Here is a 21968-nt window from a genome sequence, read left to right as displayed (position 1 = left end):
ATCAATAGGACTGATCATGCCTTTTTCATCAGCTCAAATGAAAGCACTTTGTCTCCAAGCTGAGCCCTGGACCTTGTGTATCACCTTAAAGGCTTTCTGTGGCTGCACTGGCTGTGTGCAGTGTTGCGGATAGGGCTTGTATAATCTGGCTGCATTAGGGAACTATAAAGATAAATGAAGGGAGGCACAGAGCATAACTCATCTTGTCAGAGAAGGGGGTTTAAGGCTGGGAAACTTTGTGTTTTCCAAAGCAGCCCCTTCCACCCCCACCCCCCATGGCTTCCCAGTTTCACACTCTCTCTTCCTCCTACTTGCTTGTGTCTTTTTTTTTGCGTGTGTGTACAATCTCTACTGTGTTTTTCTCCATCTGCTTTCTGCCTCCCCCCCTCTCTCTCCAACTCTCTCTCTCTTCCATCCTCTTTTAGTGATCTAGAGGTATGGACGTGTTCATTTACACTCCCTCTGCTGCACAAATTGCTCCTCTACCTCTTTGCCAGCGCGTTTCAAATGAAATAAAAGAGTAAGCTGCTTTTGCAGTAACAACTTATTCCATGTGCTTTTTTGGCAGGCTTCTCAGTTGACCTTCAAGTTCCCAATCAGTGCAGAAGAAAAATGGAAATAGCCTGTTCTGAGCCCTCATTTCCTGCGAATTGCTGGAAATGTGTTGTGTGTCTGCTCAGAGGGGTTACTGAATCACTGCCTTTTTCACCAGCTGCCTCTTTCGCCACTTCCCTTTTTACCGTCTTTGTCTTTTTACATGACTCTCACCTTTTTTGCTTTTCTTTTCTCTCTCTCTCTTTCAACTAGATGATGTCCCACCTTATTTCAAGATGGAGCCCCCTCAGACCCAGGTTCACCTGGAGGGGAACCGCCTGGTTCTCACCTGCATGGCAGAGGGAAGCTGGCCCCTGGAATTCAAATGGATCTACAATGGCACCGAGCTCACGCGTTTCTCCCTGGAGTACAGGTGAGGAATGCAACCTTGCCTGCCAGAACTGACTCTATTATCTCTTTTTTTATTATCATTATTCATCAACTACAATTAGCTTACTACACAAGGGCATTTTAGCGGCATTTAATTGTAACTAATAGCACAATTGCTCATTTTTATTCATATTTGTGACTCATTTCTATGGATTTATTCAGGACCGATTTGGCTGCATGTTTCCCTTGAGACATAACAAGTTGCGTTCAGGGGATTGTCAGATTTATTCCGATTTGTATCTCACACGGTATTCAACATTCAGAGATGGTGGGAGCTGATATCTCTTCCTCTGTTTGTAGAAGCTATCATTGCCTGCAACAAAATCCCACAATGCATATTGTTTATCAGATTGTATATTGTGGTTGTTGGCGTACACTGCTATGTCAGCAGTAAGATGCTGTTCCACCGACCAGGGGGAGAGTTCTTCTGGGCACTTACTCCAGCCTGTAAACACGGCGCTGAACAGTTCAGAGTGTGGTTAGAGAGAGCCTCGGCCTGCGCTAACAAGGCCCCTCTTTGTATGTATGAGCGTATGCATCACTGTGCATTTTGCATTGTACTGTACGAGAGTCTGTTAACAGGTTGCAGTCCACAGAGAAAGTCAGTCTCCATCTTATTCTCTGTGTCTTTTTTTTCTTGCCTCTCTACTCACAGCCTGACTAGTCCCCTAGACGTGGACACACTCTCTGGTGGCATTGTCTGATTGCTATCACCAGCTTCAACCACACACTCTTTCCTCTCCCTGTCCGTCTTTCTCCCGCTCTCAAATCCCCCCTCTCTCTCTCTCCCCCCTTCTCACCCCTCATCTTCTTCTTTTTTTACTCAGCATTTGGCTGAGCTCTCACGTGGCTTAGTCTCTGGGTCTGCTTTGCAGGCCAGCCCTCTGCTTGTTATTCTTCACCAGCCCTGATCAAAGAGGAGAACTGGAATCCATTTAATCAGACCCCCTATACCCCCCCACCACCACCACCACCACCAGCACCGCCACCCTTACCCGAATCGCAGTGTAGGGGGAACATGGCAGGGGCGGACTCCTCACTCCTAAGTGGCTGTAGCAAACCAATTAAAGGGGACTCTGCTCTGGGGTTATCTCGCTTGCATTTCACACAGCTCATTTAACATGAATGCACATCAGGGGATGGACGGACATATATGGCTGCACATGTGAGAGGCGCTGGTATGATTTGATTCACCTGACTGGAGCTACAGGATAACAATGGGGCCTTGTGAGTCCTGCCAGTCAGAAGCTCTGCTCTCTCCTGCTGTTCACTACAAGGCTAGCCTTAAACATTCATTCTGCTGTCGGAGTTTACTATACTGGCCAGCACTACATCAGCAACAAATCACACTTCAAGGCCGCTCTAAGTAGAATGCCATTTAAGCTGTTCTTAAGGTGCCCAGTGAAACATCTCGATTAATTTAGCATCTTGAGCGTAAGGGACAAAAAGCGCCAAGATGACAAATGTCGCTGTCTGTCATGCTGATGATGACTAATGGCGCTTTGTTTTGTGTGTGCCCGTTAGGTACTTGATCCCCACGCTGGACCGATCGCACGCTGGCCACTACCGCTGCATTGTGAGGAATCGAGTGGGTGCTATAATGCAGTGCAGCACTGAAGTGCAGGTTGCCTGTAAGTGTTGGCTTCTTTCCATACATCCAAAGCTGTGACAGAGTAAGGGGAGGACACTGTTTTTGTTGAAGGCTTGTCATGTGGATGAGTCACTGCGAGTAAAGGAGCTTAGGCTTTGAAAAAGGTACAAGACTGGGTAATAATGACAATTCTTCTTTTTCATCTTCTTTGTTGCTGGCATGCATTTCCAACATTTTGGCAACAGTTTCTCTGCTATTTTTCGAATGTAACTTTCCTTAACTCCCTTCCTTGCAAACTTTTTCTTTCTATCTGCTAGATATGGGCGGTTTCGTTGAGGGTGAAAGGTCTCAAACTGTATCCCAGGGTGAGGGCGCTCTCATCCACGCTCCTCGCATACACAGCTTCCCCAGGCCGCAGATCACCTGGTTCAGAGACGGACGTAAGATTCCCTCCAGCAGCCGAATGTGAGTCTACCTTCCCCCTCAGCTTGGATTGTGTGTTGTGAGAACGCTTGTGTGAATTTGACTTTCTGAAACATGACTCCTAAGACGGCCAATACTCCTTGCAGATTTTCTCCAATCCCCCGCACACCACAAGCGAAGTTAAGCAGGGTGGTTGATGAGCGAATTTTGGCGCAGGCCCTGTGTTCATCATTGAATCACCTCTCAGTGATAAAGCGGGTTATTATATCGCCCCTATTGACTCTGCGAGGCAGAATGATTGAAGGGTAGAGATGGCAGGCAGCAGGGGAACCAATTAGACAAAATTGGACAAAAGGCCTCAATTGATGATACATTTGACTGACAGCGCTCACCCCTAGGTGGATTTGTGTGTGAAAGGATGTGTGTGTGCATGCTGTATGTACATGTAAGAATCTGTGTGCGGTTGTGTTTGCACAGTGGGAGTTATGTAGGTGACTGTATATCTGTATGAGCTCTTCTGCAAGTGTGAATGTGTGGTATCTTTTTTTGGAATCGTGACTATTCAGATCTGCATTTTTCCTAAAGACAAACTGCGAACGAAATCACCTGAGATTAATTTTGCCACGCGGACAAATAGAGGCAGGCGGTCTACATCTCCTCAGAAACCACCTCCTCTTCGATTATTCATCAGCCTGCTCCACCATGTCGTATCTGACATGAAGACTTTTACCCTGAGTTGCACGCTCCGGCTTGAAGGTCGGATTGGTGCGTGCATCGTCCGCCTGCGGGCTTCCAAAAAACGCAGTGCGAGCACTAAAGGGAATTGGAATAAAAAAAAATCCCAACCTCTTCCACGAATGTTTGGACCGGTTCCAGCGCTGGTTACTATGCCGCTGACTCTTATCAGAAGTGAAGCGCTGAAGCTTTGCTCTGTGACAATGAGAGGCACTGACAGGACACTCTGCATTTACTGCTTGTTTGCTCGCTTTGTGTCAGGCCACATTGATATTCCCAGCAGTGTGTGTATATCGTTGTTTGTGTGTTTGTATAAGTGTCTGTTGACTCGGCGAGAGCTACGGCTCGTAATTGTCCAGGAGCGTGTCTGTTTATCCTGAACCGATCGCGCAGATGCTGGCAGATACGAAGAGCCTAATCTGGCCGTGTGCTTAGCGTCAGCTCTCGTTTAATGGGCCCTTCTCAGACGTTTCAGACCTTCAGCTTAACCAACACTGAGCCATTCTCAAGGCTGCTGGGACCCAACAGTTATAGAAATTGGATTTTAGAGGAGTAGCTTTGTTTTGTTTTTCAGGCTAATTGCTTGTGTAAGTTTTACAAGTTTTCATCCTTTTTTCCTGTTTTCTAATGAGCTGGACAAAATTACAAATTTTCCACTAATGTAGGACGATAAAATAGCCCCACAGACCCAGATCAGCTAACATGATGCTCACTGAACACACTGAGAGCTCCAGCATTTAAAAGAAATATAAGCTAATTATGAATATCACTAAATTAAGGGCTTTCTTGGCTCCTTTTAGCATCTGTCGGTTGTAATTATTCATATCTATATATCAGGCCCATGTCCCACAAAGATGGACTCTGACTGTGGCTTACATCTGACAAATATACTTCAAATATGTAGACATCTAAGTTCATCAGTTCCACAAAGCTGTTGGGGGACCAATTAATTTGTCAGGATTTATTAGAATTCTTTTTCAGCTGAAAAACACATCCGACCGAGGAACTTCCTCTGTGAACCTACAGTATCTCACAAGACCAGCCTAACTGATCTCACCCCCCTGGGTTCATACAGTGATTATAATTACAGTCAAATTTGTACTAATACCCAAGTTCTGCAGGAACAGTGAGAATAAAATTAAGGGTGGAATTCCGCGCTATTCCTTTAAGACACTGAGATAGCTTGTAGATGGAAGCGCTCATAAAAATTGTTTTTTTGTGTGCTTCTTTTCAGACATAATTTATGTGCACATGTGTGTGAGGCAGTTTACCCTCAGGATTTATTGACTGTAGAAACAACTTCGCACTGATTTAATGATATGAGTGTGTCTGCGTGCTTGTTAATGTGTGTATGTCTGCGGTTTGGTGTGTTAGGGGGCATGCACACCAGTTGACTGGGGATGTCTGTTTAATTGGGAGCCAAATTGGTGATCCCTTAAGCTGTTTGTGACTTTATTAGGCTACGGTTGAGGTTATGCATGTGTCATGGGAGGGAATGTAAGGCGATGCAGTGGCCTTAAAAGTTTGCGTAACTAATACATGCATGAATATTTGCTCAGTGCCATCACGCTGGACAACACGCTGGTCATCCTGTCCACTGTGGCCCCTGATGCGGGACGTTACTACGCCCAGGCGGTCAACGACAAGAACGGGGAGAACAAAACCAGTCAGCCCATCACGCTCACGGTGGAGAGTAAGTGAAAACACGCACGTGCCGGAGACACACACTCCCTCGCCCTGTCAGAGGCGGACACACCCTCACTGGCAGATTGTTTGTGCCATCAGCAGGTTGTTGCAGGTGACAAGAAAGAAAGAGTTGGATTCCTTATATTGCACATGCATCACAGCATCGACACAACAGGTGGCTCAGCCAGACAATAGAAACAGAGATAGCGCCCTCTACTGGCTGGCCCTTTCATCATATCACTCCTTTCTTCTTCTCTCTAGACAATACATGTAATCATACCCATTACGTTCACTACAACAGTGTTCCTCTTGTTCCTCGGTCCCCCTCTATAACCTCTGGCTCCGGCAGTGAATTACAGCCATAACGTGTGTTTTAGCCACAGCTCCAGCAGCGCCTCTCTGCCTGCCTGGATGCAAAAGCCCATAAAGTGGACCTTCAGTTTAATCACTGCTCGCAAAAAAAACAGATTTATGAAAATGACACTGAGCGAACAGGGAGTGATTTAAACATGCACACGCCCACGCTAAAGCAAACTTCCGATTAGAAGGTCGGCCTCGCTTATAAACAGAACTTTAAATAAGGTTGGGCACTTTTCATGCGAGCATGGTTCCATGTCGAATCACGAGCTCCCTTTATCGCACCTGCTGTCGCCTCTCATCCAAACAAAGTCAAATAAATTCTCTCACCTGCTGTTAATTTTCTATTTAGGACAGAATATTATACCACCTACATAACAACTCTCTTATGATCTCTTATAATTTGCATTATTCATCTCATGTTTTGACTGATGTATGAGACTTTTAACCTGTTCAAATGCAGAGCTGCTTAATATCTAGCCGGCTGCGGCTTCCTCTCATCACGCCGTTAATACAGTGTTTGTAATTCAGAGCTCAGTACGCATGACACAGCAATCTGCGGGGACCAGATATCACTGAATCTCCCCGAGACTGGCCTTGTGGATCACACCGCCTTAGTTTGCATCTGAAAGTCAATAAGGTTTTTTTTTTTTACAGCTGCATTTGTTCATTTTAGCGATTCTGTGGAGGAAAAATATGCAGCAGAGGGAGAGAGTGGATCCAGAGGGAGCATACAAATGAGACACAACTGAGTCTAATAGCAAAAAGTAAACTGGCAGTGGCTAACGCTCTGACTGGGCAGACATTTTGTTTTCCTTTTATTCCTCCGAGTGTGAAATTCACTACAGTCGACTTGGGTTTACAATTGTCTCTGGACAGGGACACATGTTAACAATATGGTGACATTAGTAGCGAGAATTTGCTATGCAGGTCACCACGTTGTTTACTTTCCCCTTTTAATTAGGAGATTACACACTTGAAGTATTCTCAACACTGAGAGTTTACGGACTGCAATACATTAATTAGCGTCTGCCAGGAAAGCAGTCATGTCTTGTAGAAAATAAAATGAATTATTCGACAAGTCAAATGGAATCCCACTTTTCGCTGCGTTATTTGCAAACAAATATTCAAGTTCAACAGAATTCATTTAACGGACGTGTTAAGTTTGTTTATTACTCAGAAACATCTCAAAGAGGAATTAAATAATTACATCATGACTTTATTTAAAGGGATCATTTCACACAAACTGCAGGAACAGCTTCAACGTGACTGCATTGACAATTGCAATCAAAAGCTGTGTCGCAATCTACGGGCTGTAGCCTTCGAAGGAGGCGGTCCACGGACGCGTAGACCATTTAAGCCGAACTGAAATGAGATGGTGTTGTTTACGGAGGATGTCCTGTTTTGCATCACAAACTTTTCCCGCCCCCTTCACCAAACGCCACTCCTGCAACAGGTAGCTAGCGGGCTAACAAGCTAGCATGACTAACGTTGAGCCCACTGTTGAAAGCCTTTGCATTTGCAGTATTACGGACTGGGACACGGCGGCGTTCACGGAAAAAATCACAAGCTGCGCCCAGTTAGTGACGCGTTTTGACGTGAACAAACAAAGAAAAGATCGATGACTACAGATACAACTTCAAAAATAAGGGAAAATCCAAGGAAAAAGAAACAAATTGGACGCTCAGATGAAGGCAAACAGTCTAAAAAGGAAAGCGACCGTTACATAGCCTGAGCCAACCGTAGACGTCTGGTTAAACTTGGAAGTGTCCGCCTGCAATTACCGTATATCGCCATTAGGTGGTGCCCAAGAGAACAACTATTATTTTAAAGATAATTTCTTTCAAGGCCTTTCGTTTTATTAAACATGTGTAACGCTAGCAATTCAATTGAGTTGAAACCTAAAGCTTTTACATTTTAAAGTGTATTCCTCGGCCGCAAAAGAATCTGCCATCTCGTTTCAATTGGCGCACAATGAATCTCGGGATACCTCAGGCCGTGAAGGATGCACCCGATGGAAAAGGAGGACGCATTTGTCGGCCGCATCTAAAGGACCCAATCGGCCTTCAAATACGGCCTTCGAAGGCTGCAGCCCGTGTATTTGGACACAGCTAATAAATCCCTCATTTTATACATAATGTGCTGTTTATGTAGAAGTTGAGCGTTAGTGCTGATGGATTTCTCCTTCTCCCCTCTTCACCCATCACTTCATCTCCTCCTCCTCTCTCTTTGTCTACTTATTCTCCCCTCGATCAGGAGACCGCAAGACTCGCACCGATCAAACTTTCCACATAATCTCGCATTAATTAGACGGCACAAATTACATAGATCAGCCGAACGCTTGTGATCGTTCATTTTAGCCGATAACTTCTGATCCATGTGATTTAGGCTTTTCCTCGTGAATCCTCTGAAGCTCGGCAAAGCATGTTTGATTTCATCATGTTATGAGTCTTCTGACGACTTGACAGGAAGCTCCTCTGATCTATTGTTCGACGCTGCTAATTAATGATAATGTCATTAATGCCTTCAAGAAGATGCTTTTACCACCAGGATGAGATGGATTAATTGGGAGGTCAAGTAGGATTCTAAAAGCTTGTAGTGTCTATTGACTTAATTATCAATGGGTTTATTATCTGCCTTCACATACAGTATCTATATTTTAGTACTTTTGTCCATCTGCTCAACCCGCCCCTACGTCTCGCTGTACAACCCAATTTGCATTTTTCTCCCTCGCCGAACATCATGAAAAGCGTCTTAGTATCAGGACCCAGCACTTACTGTACGAGTTTTCTACACTCCAGGCTACCATAAGGACGTATCTGTTCATCCTGCGTGTAGGTATACTGTATGCTTTGGGGTTAAATCAAATGTGCTTTTGAAATGTTAAATGCATTCTCTGAATGCGCCGGCGAAATGTCAGCCGCAGCTGAATTTGTTCTTTTTCTTTGTTGCTTTTTGTGCTTTAAGCTGTACAATCAGCAGTATCTGAATCACCTGAAGCAGCATTTTATTGTCTTCTGTGTAGGTTTGTGCTGATTTCAAAAGCTAAACCTTATGAAGGCAAGAATTTAAGAAATAAGACGATTAAGAATTTAAGAGAGCTGCGTTAAACTGGGTTTGTAAAAATCATGATTTTGAATGAAGCGATCAAACGAATGAAGACGCAAACAGCAATAACCCATCAGGAGGGCTGCTGCTTCAGTCAGGCGGCGTAGGGTGTAATTTACCACGATTTGGAACAAAATAACAACAGTGATTACAAAAAAAAATGTGTGAGTCGCTTTTGAGTCGCTCTGAAAAAAATAAACTTTGCTCATGTGCACACGCAGGCGTACTGTACACACACGCGTTGCACTGTATAGACGCACAATCAGTCAAACACATAGAAGCGCGCAGGCCCCATACCCACACACAGGGGAGGTGGGGGAAAATGAGATCAGATTCAGAGAGAGATCACTGATTGAGGGCAGTGAATCGATGGCTGGCTGGAGGCTCCGTGAAACCCGTGAGTGATGGTGCTGCATTTAATCGCCTTTTGTGTTTGTCTCAATTATGCTACATAATGGCTTCTAACACCTGGGCTAACACCGTGCTCAGGAAACGCTGTGTGCACTAGAAAAAGGATCCAAAGTAAAGACAGGGGTGTTAATAGTTGGCTGATAGCATGCTGGCTACCTGCTGGTGATAGTGACAGATTGTCAGTCTCCATGTAAGGATCTAGTCATGCTCAATTGGCTGTATCAGGCACATGCGCGGGGCTTAATCTGAGGTGTGCATATAGTTTATGGATTTTTTCTCTTTTTTCCCGTCTGCCTCTCTGCTGTGATAGATGTGGGAGGACCTGCAGACCCCATCGCCCCGTCTATCATCATCCCCCCAAAGAACACCAGCGTAACAATGGGGAGAAACGAGGCGATCATGGAGTGTGTTGCCAATGCGAGGTAAAATCTCCACACAGACACACGTGAACACAGGAGGACGCAGATACAAACGCACATGTTATCAAAACAACCGCACCATCTCTGATATTTTTTCCATTCGTGTGAATCTCGAAACCCTTTGTTTGAACGTGATAGAAAAGTGTTTTGTTCGTCTTTTATTTCACACCTCTGCTTCATTCTTCCCTTTGATTCAAGGCTTCACTCTGTTCTCCCTATCTTGCGCCATCCCGGTCCTGAATTCTGACTATTATCTCCAATTCAAAGGCTTAATCAGAATGACAGATGTATCGCATTGCTCCCCCAATGCTCTGTAACCTTGAAACAGAATATGAATCAGTATTAAAAACCACAGTCTCCATCTATTGCTCTCTTTTTTTTCTCCTTTTCATCTTTTTCCCCCAGACCCCTCGTCAAAATGAATATTACTTGGAGGAAAGACGGAGTGGTGGTCAATACAGGGATCCGAGATTTCGGCCGCAGATTGGTGATCAGTTTGCCTGCTGTCAGTGACAGCGGCTACTACGAGTGCGAGGCGTCTCTCCGCAGTAGCAGCGTCCCCTCAGTCACTGCTGGGGCCTTTCTGCATGTTCTCGGTAAATAACCCACAGTTTATACTTAGAGCTCGCTCAGAGCAGCTGTGCCTAAATCATCCAAATATTGCATCAGCTTGCTAACTCCCATGTTGAGAGAACATTTTGTTGCCATTTTCAACTACAGTAGCAGTTATCTGTGCTCCTTCACCAGAGAAAGAGTTATTTTTTAACAGAGCACTGTTTTACACTTTTTCTTCTTTTGAAACAGAGTATCCTCTGTTTGTCAAAGAGCCACCGAGTCACATCAGCGCGGAGATGGAGAAGGTAGTGGATATCCCCTGTCAGGCAAGAGGTTAGCCGTGTTTGTTTTTCTTTCCACTATTGCCTGAGTGAGAGAGCACGGAAAAAGAATCCAAAGAACAAAAGGGTCGCAGTGACAAGGGAAAAAAATTAATCCTCTCCTTCCTCTGCAGGCACACCGCAGCCAGACATCGTGTGGTACAAAGACGCTGTGCCCATCAGTCCGGTGAAGATCCCCAGGTACAGGGTGTTGGTAGGAGGCAGTCTACAGATCAACGGTCTCCTGCCGGATGACACGGGGATGTTTCAGTGCTTTGCCCGCAATCTCGCAGGGGAGATCCAGACAAACACCTACCTAGCTGTTACCAGTACGTCCCCTTGGATATTTTTCAAAGCTATCTGCACGTCTGCTGCTTAATTCTGCTCATCTTTCCCTCTCCTCTCTTAAATCCGCTCCACTGTTCTCATTCCCTAATCCTCTTTTCTGCCTCTCTCTGTCTTGCCTCCTACACCCATCTATCTATATATCTCTCCGCATTGACAGATTTGTCACCTTGGATGCTCGGGCAATTATCGGCTATTTTTGAATCAGAGAATGTGCAGGAGAAGCTGAGAGATGGAGGCGCACTGTCAGATTCTCAGAGCTGTCCCTGAGAATGAGACCTGACAGCCGCCCCTTTTGTCAAGTCTATTAAGCTCTCAGCTGCCGTCTGCTTTATTAGCGAGAAAGCTGTTTATGTCCCTCATTATCACCTCTGTCTCACCTCATTTTGTTTGCGTGCGTGTGTGTGTGTGTGTTTCTGTGTGTGTGTGTGTGTGACTGAACCTTCCCCTCTCAGGTATTGCTCCAAACATCACCGCTGGCCCTTCTGACAGCGCCGTGATTGACGGCATGTCAGTCATCCTGCATTGTGAGACCTCGGGCGCCCCACGGCCAGCCATCACCTGGCAGAAAGGTGCGTGGGCCAACGGCATGGGGTTCATTATGCTGCAAAGTTCGACAGGAGTTATGGAAAGGACTCAGAATATGCATTTCCTCCCTACAAGTTTACCTCTTTTCTTTTGCTGCACTGCCTTCCCTCCTGTTTGTTTTCCTGACATTTCTCCAATAACCTAATCCCTCTTTCTCCTTATTCCCCCCCCCCCTTCTTTTTTTCCCCCCCTTCTCCTCCATCGCATACCATCAATCACCACCGCCCTTCCCTGCAGGTGAACGTGTCTTGGCCAGTGGCTCGGTCCAGCTGCCCAGGTTCACCCTGCTGGAGTCGGGCAGCTTGCTAATCAGTCCCTCCCACCTGTCTGACGCTGGTACCTACACCTGCATGGCCAGCAACTCCAGAGGCATAGACGAGGCTTCGTCCGACCTCGTAGTCTGGGGTGAGCAAAACGGAATCTCTTTGCACATCACTCATAATGTTTCCGCTGCCTGCAAACCCTCCTGTGTCTGTATTTTTTACCTTGTCCAGCACATGTGGAAAATACTGAAAATTCTGAGTCCGAGCTTTGGGAATAAAATAAATAAAAAGGAAACATCCTTCTTTTTTTTTAATCCTTGACTTGTTTACTTGAAGTTGCAGTTAAGTACTTGGATACTGGAGGTCATTGTTGAGATATTCAGACTATGGTCTAATGACTCATCCATGTACTCATTTTCAGTGCATAAATTCACATTATCAGTCCCTGAAAGCTTCGCGAAATACTCCACCCATCAGAAATTCAGTATGATTCACCCTGTCTCGGGAAGACGTTGAGTGAAGGATGAGACCAAGTCCAGTAAGCTCCGCTCAATCCGCTCTTCAAACACCGTCTCCGAATAACAACCTGTGTGTGTCTTCGCAGCACGTACCCGCATCACTAAGCCACCACAGGACCAGAGTGTCATCAAAGGGACCAAGGCTGTTATGACCTGCGGTGTGACCCATGACCCCAGTGTCACTGTGAGGTAATGATGACATCCAGCTGCAATATCTCTTGCTGTCTTGTCAGTCTCTTTTGCAACAATTTCTTAATGCAAACTCGGTCTGGAAAACAAGACGTGGTATCTTGTCGTACTTAATTAGTTTATGAAATCTGTGAGAGATCTTATAGTGTTTATCCACCCTTAGACGACCTCCTATGGGAAGATTTTGAAACTCTTAGAGCCTGATTGAGGAATTAGTCCATCGCTTTCCCCCACTCTTCAGACAGTCTTGAGCATGATAGAGTGTGTATACATGCATCTGTCTCTGAGGGAGCGAAATGATGTCTGTGGAGCCCAGTGATTAGAGTGCCTGTCACCTGTGGGCCCACGGCATTGATCAGATCGCGGGGTAAACAGATGAATATGTAAACAGAGTAATAACTTCAGACAGCGCCTTTAATTAAACGCAACACAGAGGAGATTAGCTGGAAAGCCCGAACAGTCGCAATTAATCACAGGAGCTCCTTGTGTGTGCATGCGTATTGGGGTGTTGGGGGTGGGGATGGGGGGGGAACGGGGGGCGTCCATATGTGCGGTTGGGTGTGTGACAAGGAGAGGAATGCATGGAGGAGAGGTGCAGTAGTGTATGTGAGACAGAGAGAGATGGTTTTCAGATTCAAATCACCTTTTCCATCAGCCTTACAAGGTTTTCATCAGTGTCAGCGCCTTCTGTGTTCTGCTGTATGACCTGACACAAAGCAAACGGATTAACTGTCAAAACACAGACACACTGTATTAAACTGTTTGTACGCTTCTCTTTCATACGCATGTGCACGCTTCTAGGTATGTGTGGGAGAAGAGCGGCTCGGTGATTGACGTGAACACGTCGCCCCGCCTGCGGCAGGATCCCGACGGGACCTTGCACATCTCCCAAACGTGGTCGGGTGACATCGGTACATACAACTGCAGGGTGACCTCAGTGGGTGGCAACGACACCCGCAGCGCCCACCTCAGAGTCAGGTCTGAATATTCCCCCCTTCGTCTCCCTTGTCTTATCTTTGCATTCTTGTGTTTCCCCTCTTATTTACGTCTGATCGGGACATGATGGATGGATGTTTTCTCCACTGTGGTGGTTTATCGCTCTTTCCTCTCTAATCCATCAAACGCTCTAATATTTACAATGCAAGGCGCTCGCTTTGGCTCTTTAATTCTGTTATTTGCTGCCTCTCTTGTCTGATTCTATTTCTCTTTATCGCTTTTCCCCCTCTCTCTCTCTCGACACACGTATATACATACAGGCAGCTGCCACATGCTCCGGAAAACCCAATAGCAGTTCTGAGCACGACAGAGAAGAGGGCCATCAACCTGACTTGGGCCCAGGCCTTTGATGGCAACAGCCCCCTGATCCGCTACATCCTGGAGGTGTCAGAGAACAGTGAGTGGGACTTAGGGAGCAGTTAAATCATTAAAAATGCATTTTGCTGTTGTTTTTTTGTCTCTTTTAAGGCAATATTGTGTCTTCATACTCCCTGGAAACACAAATATTGTATTATATTTTCATTGTGTCCCTAAAATTGGCGGTAACATCCTCTCTTACCTTCTGCGATCATTAAAACCCAATTGCCTTCCTTGTGAATGATCAGGGGAGCAACGTTTTGTTGATGCCCAACGCTCCTATCCGCCTCTCGATGATAAAATCAAAGAAGTTGGACTGCTCTCACCCACGGAGAGTAAATTGTTAAGCCATTTCTCATCGATGCTCAGGCAAACTGAGAGGATGACAACTCATTAAGAGGAAAATGAATCCGAAGATGCAGATGGGATCTGCCTTTTGGATAATTGAATTTCAATCTGATATTTAGAGGGTGTGTATACAAAATAAATGACTTGTTTTTTATCAGTAGCCGCAATATTATTATTGAAAATAAAACAATGGAGTGCGATAATAGTGAGGGAAAACATTGAATTAAAATTTAAGTTTAGCCGAGAAGATTTTTCTCAAGAATGTAAATGTTCTCACAAGGTCACTTACCGTTCACTGGCTGCTGCTCACAGCTCCGTCTGTTTCCTCCACCTCAGATGCCCCTTGGACGGTGCTGCTGGCCAATATTGAACCAGAGTCCATCGGGGTTACTGTTGGCGGCCTGATCCCGGCAAGATCGTACCAATTCCGGCTGTGTGCCGTCAACGACGTGGGCAGAGGCCAGTTCAGCAAGGAGACTGACCGGTTGGTGTTTCAGCCGTTCGGCATCTTCTGCATATTAAAAAATGTTGCCGTGTAGCTTAATGTTGACGCTGGCGGTGAGAACAGCTTTGCACTGCGAGGGCTTTCACAGTTCTGGAACAACTCGTTCTTCCCTCTCGTCTTGGCAGTTCAATAGAAAACCCTGTGATTGTTTCCCATAAGTCCACTTTTTTGGGCTTCACTCCTGTGGGAATGAGTGGGAGACGAACCAGCCTCGAGACGGGCCTCTTCAAGATAAAACCGTGAATGAGCTGAAATTGTGCTTTGTGAAGACTTGATGGGTGCGCTGACCCAACTTCATTTCTCTCCTTCCTATTAACTGTCTTTGCCGTATTTCATGAGTAAAAATACAGAGAGGCTTAAAAGAGTCGCAGCACGCAGACTCCAATCTCAAGTCAATTCACTTGACTAGCAAGACGAAGCAGATTCATACACACTCAAACACACATTCAAGCTCAACACATAGCACCTGCTCGCAACGCTGTGTGACCTTGTCTGCATCAACACAACCAGCTTGCAGCCATTGTACCTGCAAGGAAGGAACGTCTTCAAGCTGAAAGTCATCACGCAGTTTTTGCACCGCACACTCATTCACGGAGCTGATTTCGTGTGTCAAAGTGCCCAGACTAGAGCGCACCGCAGGAGGGTGACTGAGCGTCAGCGTGAGTGCCGGGCTTTTCTAAGGCATCTCTCGGGCACACCTCTTTGATCCTAAACACTCTGCTTCATCTCCTCCAGAGCAGTGCTCCGGTGCACTGGGAAGAAATCAAGATGTCATCTTAAATTGACTTAAGGGAAAAGTCTGCCTGGATCTCTCTTTCTTGTTCTTTTATATCTTTCCCTCACTCGCTGTCTCTGTATTGTGCTGCTCCATTTTCACCAAGGCCTCTTTGATCCTTGTCGTGCCACGGCGAGATGTCCCTCTGCGGACAGCAGCATAGAGAATATGTTTTGGACAAAGACGCAGCCACGCTCATCCCAACTTTCCTTTATGGCGTTTGAAAAAAAAAAAGCTGTATTATGATTTGATGTCTATGATGAAATGGGATAGAAATATGCAGAAACTCACAATAATTCATGCATGCTTTCTCTTTTTGTCTCTTATTTCACCCCTCTTCTCCCTTTTTCTTTCCTCGCTGCTGCAGACTAACTCTCCCCGAAGAGCCTCCCAGCGCCCCCCCTCAGACAGTCATCGCGAGCGGCCGCACCAATCAGTCCATCATGATCCAATGGCAGCCACCCCCGGAGAGCCATCAGAATGGTCCACTCCAAGGCTACATCATCAGGTAAGAAGACCGTGACAACCTGCCTAATTTCTACCCAGGGATAGGTGCCTGTCTGGGCCAGAGCCATTCAGAAGTGATAATAACTGGTATGTCAGCTCCTTTTCTTCCTCTCCATTTCGCTTCATTCTCGCTCACTGCTGCAACAGAATAATTGGTGCCAATTAAATACCTTCCTCTCCATTCATCTGTTGTCACCTCTCTTTTAGGAACCATTTTATTACTGCTCTGCATGGCTTCTCTTCTGTTAAACTCCCCCCATCCTCTTTCTTTTTTTTTAACAGAGAATCTGTCGTCTAATATATTCATATTTATGTCTATCTCTCCCTCCCTCTGTCTATTGATTTCTCCCTCCGCTGCCAGGTACTGTCTATCGGGGCTTCCTGTTGATTGTCAGATGAAAAACATCACCAACCCGGACCAGACCAGCCTGCTCCTGGAGGAGCTCATCATTTGGACCAACTATGAGATGGAGGTGGCAGCATATAATGGAGCAGGCAGGGGCACCTACAGCCACAAAGTCACAGAATGGACACTGCAGGGAGGTGAGGGCAACCCACACAGGCTGTACATCATAAAGTGTTTATCCCCAAGGTAGCCTGCCAGCAGTCCAAGCAGCCAAACTCCACTTAAAGAATGTCTGTAAACTTCAGCTTATTTTTCTAAAGTTCAGTACGAGATTGTTTCATCTGATTCATTACCTGCAGCCTCATCATCTCAGTCCCTTAGCTAATGTTGAGCCTGCGGCACTAAACCTGTTACCGATCAAGCATCCGATCATCTCTTTTTAATATTGAATAAGAAGGTATTTAACAGTATTTTCTCACACTTTTACATTTTGAAAACGCTGTTTTAACCTTGCAAAGAGGATTCGCACGCGTCGTCAGAAGTTGTTTCAGACTCCTGCTGCAAGGCTTTTAGAGGAATGTAAAAAGACACAGCCGTCTAAGTGCTACTTGCCTCTCAACGCCCCTTGTTGTTTTTGTCAGGTACAATGTAGTTAATTTCGCAATAAGTGCTGCAGTAGAGTAGAACAAATGGTGTGCGGAAATGAGCAGATTGCCTGCAAGAGCCTTTTTTGAAAAATCAGTCAATGCTTTTATTATTTTTCTTGTGTTTTTACTCCTTGTTGCGTCTAGTGTTGACAAATGGCAAAAAAGTTATTTTTTGACTGCAGCCTTTCAACAACAAGAAATATGGCTGACTTGTATTGACCAGCTGGAGACGTCTATCGGCGCCTCACATGTAATCGATTCTTCACGTAACTTACCAGGTGATGATGTGCGTCAGACTCGAAACATACCGAAGGAAGCTGCCTCGCTTGGCTTCTTTTCTCATTGAACATGCTGAGTAGCATAATTAGAACACACATTGTGAACTTTCCCCGGTGTCATACAGATACGTATTTCTGTCACGGCCGTTGATTCCAACACCTTATGTTCCTCGCCTGCCTGTCTATTCAAATTCCCCCGTCTATTCAAAGTCTTCAGAGGATGAAAGTCACATTTTGTTACTGTGAAAGCATTACCAAATCAAATCTGAGATTAGCTTTTGCACCAATATTCAAAGAGAACATAGATTGTGAATGCGTTTCTCGAGAAGAAATTGAAGTAAAAAGCCAAAGTTAGATTTTACAATATGACTCAACCTGAAACCATCACACTAACATGCTATTTTTTATTAAGAATTATAGCCAAAGTAAGCTATTGTTAATGCATCAGGGTGCTGAAAAGTTAATCCATGTTTTTATTACGAGAAGACTGAATAATGCTCTTTTCGCTGGCTTTCCTAAAAAGTCAATTCATAGATTACAGCGAGTTGAAAGTGCTGCTGCAGCTGCTCGACTTTAACAAACACAAGAAAGAGGATATGGCTCCTGGTTAAGATATGCTGCGCCGACTCTCAGTTTGATTTGAAATTCCTTTAACTTGTACATAAAGCTTTGAAAGGCTTAACACACTCACATATCTCTGAATCCCTGTCATGTTAAATCCACTCCATGAACAGAGATCCCCTCTGCCAGACTCCCTAAATATTCTCAAGAGCACTCAAAAGAAAATTGGGGAGTGTTTCCATTTCCTCTCCCGTTCCACTCCCTGCTCACATACAGTTATTAGAGAGGGTGAATCAGCAGATATTTTGATTTAATTAAATTCTGCAGGTGTTCCTGATTCCTTATATCCGCCTGCTACACTGGTTTCAAGTATATATTAATTACTTTTCCTTCATTTAATTTTGCCTTTGTTTAAACAAGAAGTCCCATTGAAACAAGAGAGACCTGGCCGAGGAAGCAGCCATATGAAATCACAACGTGATAGAATACAACAAGTGCAAAAATACACAATTAAAACAGGTCTGCTATTCCAGCAAAAGACCAGCAGGGTTGGGAGGGTTACTTTATAAATGTTTTCCGATACAGTTACTAATTACCTGTTAAAAAATGTAATCAGTACCCTAATCCAAGTGTCACAGTTTTAAGTAACTGATTACTTTTGGATTACTTCAGTGCTAAATCTGCAAATAAAGACAAGAGAACAGAAATTTTCAATACAATGACTGATGTGTATTCTGTAACAGAACAATGTTATGCATAACATGCACTGTACTGCGATCTTTCCACACAATGGCAACCATAGATTGTTGACGGCAACTTTGAGGAGTGGTGTTGTGAGCGTTATGTGTCTTGAAGTATCGTAACGTGTGCGCGCAGGTGCATGGTATTATCAGAGACGGTCAGACGGACGGTTTAGAAATGAGACGCCAGATGTCATAGAGCATCTTTGTTATTATATCGTCATCCCCATTTTTAATTAATGTATCTGTAATCTAATTACCTCAGTTACAGTTACAGTTGCCTGTTTTTTGTATCCTAATTACGTAACCCCGTTGCTTGTGTTACGTTCCTCCCTAAGCCCAAAGACCAGCAAAAACATGCCTCTGTTGTAAGATTCTTTATGATGCCTTTAAAATTCAAAAATGGATGTATAATTTATTATGTGTTAATTTATTCACATAGCTCTTTGGCATGAATAACTCTAACATTTTTTACAGACACATAAAACTAAAGAAAAAAGACGGAAAATGTTGAGTTCCCTGATAGAGCATCCCTTATACTGCTACCTGGCGCAGGATCTTAGCGGTCTGATCCCCATGTCGTGCATAAAAACACACCGAAACTTTATCTCGTTTCTGTTTGTGCTTGGCAGTTGTTTGTTTATTTCTATGTGTAAAAAGATGGCTTCAATTTCTGTCACTTTCTTTTGGCTGGATGATTACAAAATACTTCAAATGCCTCAGGAATGCTGAATTCTTCCTGGCACAGGTTATCGCTAAAACTTTGGACACTCCAGTGTGAGTTGTGTGATGTCTGATCAATCGATCGATTAAAGAGCCGAGCCCGATGCATTTGCAAATAAACAAATGTACTGCGTTTGTAAACACACAACAAGAACGCCGTGTTTGATAAGCGGAACATAAACTTAAAAACTTGACCTCTGGCAAACATCGACATCCTGGCAAAAAATTAAATAATAATTTCATCATCCGAGTCCCTGTCAGTGCGAAACGACAGGGAACCAGTGGTTCATGTTGTTTAGCTCAGCTCTCATTAATTGCATGTTTCCGTCACTCACTCCATTAAAAGCATAAGAGCGGATCATGTTCGGAATTTAAATCCAGTCAAAGAGAATCCGCGATAGCATAGGGATGTGAGGACCAATACTGGCCAATCAGCTTCATTAATGTGTGACTGCCCGACTGTTTTCCTGTGTTACATCAGAATCGCACGCTCACTTCAAACAAAACGCTGCAGGGTTCACCTGGAAGCTGCCTGAGGCAACCGCTCTCACACCCGGTTTGATTGGCATGTTCTTACCTCCCCAAATGAGCCACACAAAAAAAACCCAAACGCTTCAGCCTGATTCTCACGCTCAAAACGAGGCCGGTGTGAAATTGCCTGTTGTACATTTTCAAGTTGTTTCCTTCCTCATCTCATCACTATTCCATCCTTTTCTCCCTCTTTCTGCCCGTCTGCCCGTCCCTCCCTCCTCTCTCCGTCTTTCTCTGTCTCCGACCGTCTCCGTCTCTCCTTCCTCTGGATCAGTGCCCACTGTGCCACCAGGAAATGTACAAGTCGAGGCTGTCAACTCCACCACGGTGCGTTTTACCTGGAGTGCCCCGAGCCCTCAGTTTATCAATGGAATCAACCAGGGATACAAGGTGAGCGGCCCCTTTCTGTCAACTGGTGCGCTCTAGTGGCCGGAGGCAGAATAGCACTCTGTCTGCAAAGTCTACTTATACTGTCAGATTGATGGCGCTGAAAGTCTTTGCTCAACTTCTTCCTTAATTTAACCTTAAGTAAGTCTGGGTGTGTTTAACCTGTGCTGTGTGCCTAAAGTGTGCACATTACCATCCTGTCCCTTATCATATCACTTCCAGCTGTTGGCGTGGGAACCCAGTCGTACAAATGAGCTCGCTGTGGTAACGGTGCGTCCTAACTTCCAGGACAGTGTTCATGTGGGTTACATCTCTGGCCTGAAAAGGTTCACAGAATACTACACGTCAGTATTGTGCTTCACTACCCCAGGGGACGGCCCACGCAGCCCGCCTCAGCGGTTACGCACCCATGAGGACAGTAAGTGCTCCCATTCAGGATATTATATAGTATTTACAGATAATTACATGTCAGGCTGTTCCTTTACTGCCTTTTTATTATTATTTTTACAGCCCCTGGTGCTGTGGGACACCTCAGCTTCACCGACATCTTGGACACCTCACTAAAAGTCAGCTGGAAGGAGCCACAGGAGAAAAACGGTGTTCTCACAGGTGACCATTAAGAATAACAACGCATTAACATGTCTTCTCTGCTTTAACATTATCTGTGAATACTACATGAGGCTTCACTATTCGACTCTTCCTCCAGGCTATCGCATCTCCTGGGAGGAGTTTAACAGGACCAATACTCGGGTGACCCATTATTTGCCCAACTTAACTCAGGAGTACAAGGTGACAGGGCTCACTGCTCTTACCACTTACACCATCCAGGTAGCAGCCATGACTGCCAAGGGCCAGGGCCAGCTCTCTGCTTCTACGATTTCCTCTGGTGTACCACCAGGTCAGTGTTGGAATGAGCAGATTAACTGTTCGGCTTTTGGTTAAGAATTTTGAAGGACTTGAAGTATCCACTCAAAGGGGTACAGTCATCCTCAACAGGTTTCTAAAAGCAGTGATAATAGGATTTTTTTTTAAGTGCCTATTCTCAATCCTTCACCGCAGAGCTGCCGGGTCCCCCAACCAATTTAGCCATCTCCAACATCGGCCCTCGCTCTGTGACGCTGCAGTTCAAACCTGGTTATGATGGCAAGACATCCATCTCCCGCTGGCAGGTTGAAGCCCAGGTAAGATTCTTCATTTAAACATAATAAACAGTCCCCTTTGTTTTCTTTACAAGATGAAAGATGTCTCAGCATTGGTCCAAATGTTTTTGATAGCCCCTAATGTATTTGATTTGTTTAGCTGCTTATGTCTGTGCATTTCAGATTGGTATAATAGGAGAGAATGAAGAGTGGCTCATGGTTCATCAGCTGGCTAATGAACCTGATGCTAGATCACTGGAGGTGCTGGACCTGAACCCATATACTTTCTACAGGTGAGCAAACACACACACACACACACACACACACTTATACCCCTTTCCCACCAAAATTAGCACAGGTTTTTCAGACCTGGGTAGACCCGCTAATAAATGCCGATTGTCTTTACATGATTCACCTGCTCTTCTGTGCTCCAGGTTCCGAATGCGCCAGGTGAACATCGTGGGTACCAGTCCTCCCAGTCAGCCTTCCAGGAAGATCGAGACCCTGCAGGCCCCTCCGGACATCTCCCCCGCTAATGTCACCCTGCGTACAGCCAGTGAGACCAGCCTGTGGCTCCGCTGGGTGGTAAGTTGTCACAGTGCTTTGCACGCTGGGCCCTAACTCAGTGTTTATGAA

At 45.1% G+C, this 21968-nt stretch overlaps 1 protein-coding gene across 1 annotated transcript in view; it reads left to right on the top strand.

The window, feature by feature from the left end:
- sdk2a (sidekick cell adhesion molecule 2a) overlaps nt 1-21968 on the top strand; it is a 92139-nt gene that overhangs the window by 51364 nt on the left and 18807 nt on the right. The window contains 23 exon segments of the mRNA XM_069674134.1: nt 808-967; nt 2509-2615; nt 2893-3040; nt 5293-5426; nt 9606-9717; nt 10120-10310; nt 10519-10602; nt 10724-10918; nt 11390-11506; nt 11760-11927; nt 12390-12492; nt 13294-13470; nt 13749-13885; nt 14530-14677; nt 15841-15981; nt 16342-16523; nt 20081-20196; nt 20416-20611; nt 20704-20802; nt 20900-21091; nt 21253-21374; nt 21516-21625; nt 21767-21917. Coding sequence (XP_069530235.1) covers nt 808-967; nt 2509-2615; nt 2893-3040; nt 5293-5426; nt 9606-9717; nt 10120-10310; nt 10519-10602; nt 10724-10918; nt 11390-11506; nt 11760-11927; nt 12390-12492; nt 13294-13470; nt 13749-13885; nt 14530-14677; nt 15841-15981; nt 16342-16523; nt 20081-20196; nt 20416-20611; nt 20704-20802; nt 20900-21091; nt 21253-21374; nt 21516-21625; nt 21767-21917 — 3290 coding nt within the window.

The sequence above is a fragment of the Semicossyphus pulcher genome, unplaced genomic scaffold (assembly GCF_022749685.1).
Source record: "Semicossyphus pulcher isolate SPU_LCO1_2020_fin unplaced genomic scaffold, fSemPul1.0.p SCAF_23, whole genome shotgun sequence".
NCBI classification, from domain to species: Eukaryota; Metazoa; Chordata; class Actinopteri; order Labriformes; family Labridae; genus Semicossyphus; species Semicossyphus pulcher.
Note: the sequence above shows the minus strand (reverse complement) of the source record. Positions and strands in the feature narration are given on the sequence as shown.